The 3,923-nt window shown below is 49.6% G+C and overlaps 1 protein-coding gene across 1 annotated transcript in view; it reads right to left on the bottom strand.

Moving 5' to 3' along the window:
* TDP1 (tyrosyl-DNA phosphodiesterase 1) overlaps positions 1–3,724 on the bottom strand; it is a 52,447-nt gene extending 48,723 nt beyond the window's left edge. The window contains exon 1 of the mRNA XM_018558497.1: positions 3,609–3,724. Coding sequence (XP_018413999.1) covers positions 3,609–3,697 — 89 coding nt within the window. The 5' untranslated portion in view covers positions 3,698–3,724. The remainder of the gene's footprint in view (positions 1–3,608) is intronic.
* Positions 3,725–3,923: the final 199 nt, after the last annotated feature.

Raw genomic sequence — 3,923 nt, forward strand, 5'->3', positions numbered from 1 at the left:
TATATATATATAGATATATATACATACACATATATGGGATGTCCCGATGCCCCTTTTTTAAGACCAAGTACAAGTACTTTCCTGCAGGTACTTGCCGATACCAATTACCGGTGCTACTGGTCCTCCCCTGTTAATAGGCATCGGGATCCCCCAGCTTTGGACACTGGGGCGGTCACTCCGGTAGTTCTGCCCATGGGGCTGTCCATGGCTGTGCCTGCGCCGGGACAGCTACTTGCAGGTCACCAGCAAGCTGCTGAGGTCCCCACAAGCGCAGGTGCTCAGCAGCTGCTGCGGTATAAAAATGTACCGGTATCTGCCTTAAGAATCGGGGCATTTTCACAAGTACAAGTACTTGTGAAAATGCCTGGTATCGGCCCCGATACCGATACTAGTACCGGTATCTGGACATCCCTAATATATATATATATAATGTTACAATTCAAGAGACTGCTTTAGGGAATGAGCATATAAATGTAACCATTGAAACTACGGGGATGATAATGGATACATTCATATGCTCATTCCTTCCAGCAGTCTATAGAATTTGAACAGCATTTTCTACGTAGTAACTTGTATTTATGGAGGGAGTGAGCGTATAAATGGAACCATTGCTGTCCCTGTCGCTTCAATGGTTACATTTGGGGATGCACCGATACTGATACTAGTATCAGTGCCCATACCGATACTTACCCCCCAATATCGGAGATTTCCTCTGACTGGCAGTGCCGCAAGGGAACATGGAGACGGCTTCCCAATCAGGAAGCCGGGCAGGGGGTAATGACTCGCCGCCCCGGCTTCCTGATTAGCTGGGAAGCCACTTCTATGCTGTTTGGGCAGCTCGATGGCCGGGAAGGCGGCTTCCTTCAGCCAAACAGCATGGAGATGGCTTCCTGGTCAATCAGGAAGCCGGGCGACGGGTAAAGACCCACCTACCAGCTTTCTGATTGGCCTGGGAAGCCAGTTCCATGTTGATTAGCGGAGAAGTTGGCTTCCTGGCCAGTCAGCATCGAGGCGGCCAATGGACTCCATGGCTTCCATTGGCCCAGAAGCCATGGAGTCGGCTTCCGGGCCAATCAGGAAGCCGGGTGGCAGGTAATGAGCAGCCTCCCATCTTCCTGATTAGCCGGCTACCCGGCCAATCAGCATAGAGCCAGCTTCCCGGGCAATCAAGAAACCAGGTGGCGGGTAATGATACGCCGCCTGGCTTCCTGATTGCCCGGAAAGCCGGCTCCATGTTAACGGAAGCCGTCCCATCTACAGAAGAGAAGTCAGTATCTGACCTGAAAGGGAGCTGATTATTTTGTTTTCAACATTTCAGTTTCAACTTTACTTACAATGGTTTATAAAAAAAAAGTTTAGAGAAATGCATTTTGATTTTTAGCCGAGTACAAAGACTCTCAGCAGGAAGCATTGATAAGATAGCAGTTCTATGATGTCAAAGCCTACAAGACAAATCTGGCCACGCAGGGGAGGCTAATGTGTCTGGTGTGGAGTGCTGCTGGTATAGGCGGCAGATAGAGAAGGTAAAAGCTTTTAGATGTAATGGAGGACAAAGGGGATCGGAAGATCACAGGCAGGACAATGGTGCCTGCACAGGGAGGGATGTGGGCCTCTGTCTCTCCGTGAGAGCCCGCCGCTGTGTAAATTTACTGAATGCAGCCAGGTCACAGGCACGGGAGCTGTGTGGTCACATGTTCATCCTGGAGGAGAACTCCAGCCTTACCTTTTTTTTCCCTCATACCAAGTCCTCTCCTGTGTTAAGATTATTAAAAGAGAACTATGAAGTGTTTTCCATAGTTCTCTTTAGGGTCACGGGAGGACATATACTAGCGTCTTCCCGTGACCCAAAGCTCGGTATATAGCGAGCTATTGCCCGAGATATACCGTGAGCGCCGCAGCGGGGACGGCTCCCGACATTACTGTCGAGATCCGCCCAGCTGCGTGAGTGACAGCGGGCTCTGCCTATCTAGAGGCAGAGCCAGCTGTGCCCGCCCCCTCCCCCGTCCGTTCCGCCAGTCAGCGCTGGAGGATCGGAGAGGGGGGAATCCCTGTGGGGAGCGGTGACTAACAGTCAGCGCTCACTGCAGGGAGACGATCGAGAAGTGAGCAGATTGTGCATGTTTGAGCTCACTTCCCGATCGATAGAGCTCAACCTGTGACAGTTTCTTTGTCACAGGTCGGCTCTAACTATGAGGATGAGTGGAAATCACTCACCTCATAGTTCTCCTTTAATTACTCTCAATTCCTTGCAAACTTGCATCTCCACAATATAACCCTTTGAAGCTGCAGCAGCTATCTTCAGTCCGCCTTTATTCCTAGTCTGAATAACTTCAATCATCATCAATCACCTCTCCTCCTGTCCTTGGCCGTCTCTCACAGCTATGAGCTTTCTCTGCCATCAATCACTTCGTTCCTGAGCATTATACAAAAGAACGCATCCCCAGTATCCCTTAAGATGTTCATGGTCATGGAAATGATCAGCAGATTGCACAGCTTAAAGGAGAACTATGGGGTCAGGGCTTTTCCCCATAGTTCTCCTTAGGGTAATTGGAGGACACAAACTAGCGCCCTCCCGTCACCCTAGGCTCAGTATACCGCAAACTGTAGCTCCCTATATACTGAGACGCCGCAGCTGAAGCGGATCCCGACAATTATGTCTGGATCCGCCCAGCTGCGTGACTGACAGCTGGCTCTGCCTCTCCCCCGTCCGTTCCGCCCCCTCCCAGCGCTGGCGGATCGGAGCGGGGAGGGGGGAATCCAGCCCCTCCCCCTGTCACGGCAGAGAGCAGTGACAGGATTGAGAGGTGAGTGAACGCCGGTATGTGTTCTCTCACCTCCCGATCTACTGAGCCGACCTGTGACAGTCTCATTGTCACAGGTCGGCTAGAACTATGAGGTGAGTGAAAAGAACCCCCCCTCCCCCTCATAGTTCTCCTTTAAGTCTGCAGCACTCAGTGGCAAGCAGGCATGCACATCTACAGGGATGCCGGGGGTGTGTCCTTTTATAATACGCTCTTAAAGAGGAACTTTACCCAAATCTTCAAAATAACAACAAAGACACCTTGAGAAATGTTCAGTGATGACAATCTACAAACACAAACGTCTAGATAATGTCGGGCTTTGTATTCTTTGCATTCCTTATTTCTCTTTTCTTTCCCAGTCTTCTGACAGCGGCCATTTTAACTAAGAGCAGGTTGCTAGATCTCCCTTTACTTCCTGGAACTCTGGCACATGTGACCAGGACATGTGACCATGCACATCATCTCAGGGGAGGAAGAATGCCGTTCCCTGAGATCTCGTGAGAATGCGGATGAGATTTCACAGCAATGCTCTGCTGATGTCACCTTCCCAGGATGCAATGCTTTGGCACGAGTACATCATTCATGCCAAAGAGGACCAGGAAGTGGGAAAAAGTAATTGTAAGTAAAATACAAATATGTTTGTTTAGCTAATGAATGTAAAACGATTTCATATCAGCACGTAGAGCTGTGTACTGATGTGATTTTTAGTCAGAAGATATGAGTAGGGGGGTTCTAAATTTACGGGAGCCTCTCATCAAATTCAGAGCAAAGACCAAGAAGAGATTATAGGAATTTGGATGAACGTACCCCTGAGTCTTCTGGTGCCAGTCATCAGGAATTAGATTACTGGTGTGAATGACGACCCGCAGGCCCTCCTCATATAACAGCAACATCATCTTCCTGTAAGAGAAGAAAGCAGAAGATGATATATACTATCCGTCATCTTACCCCCTGCACTGCTCTCCTTGCCTTACTGCCTGCTATTATACTTCCCATACTCCTCTCCTGCACCTACTGCCCGCCGCAATACCCTCCGCCACACCACTTCTACATACACTGCCTGCTGTCACATCCCTCGCATTCCTCTCCTATACATACTGCCCCCTGTCATACCCTCCACAC

Source organism: Nanorana parkeri, unplaced genomic scaffold (assembly GCF_000935625.1).
Source record: "Nanorana parkeri isolate BGI_ZX_2015 unplaced genomic scaffold, ASM93562v1 scaffold344, whole genome shotgun sequence".
NCBI lineage: Eukaryota > Metazoa > Chordata > Amphibia > Anura > Dicroglossidae > Nanorana > Nanorana parkeri.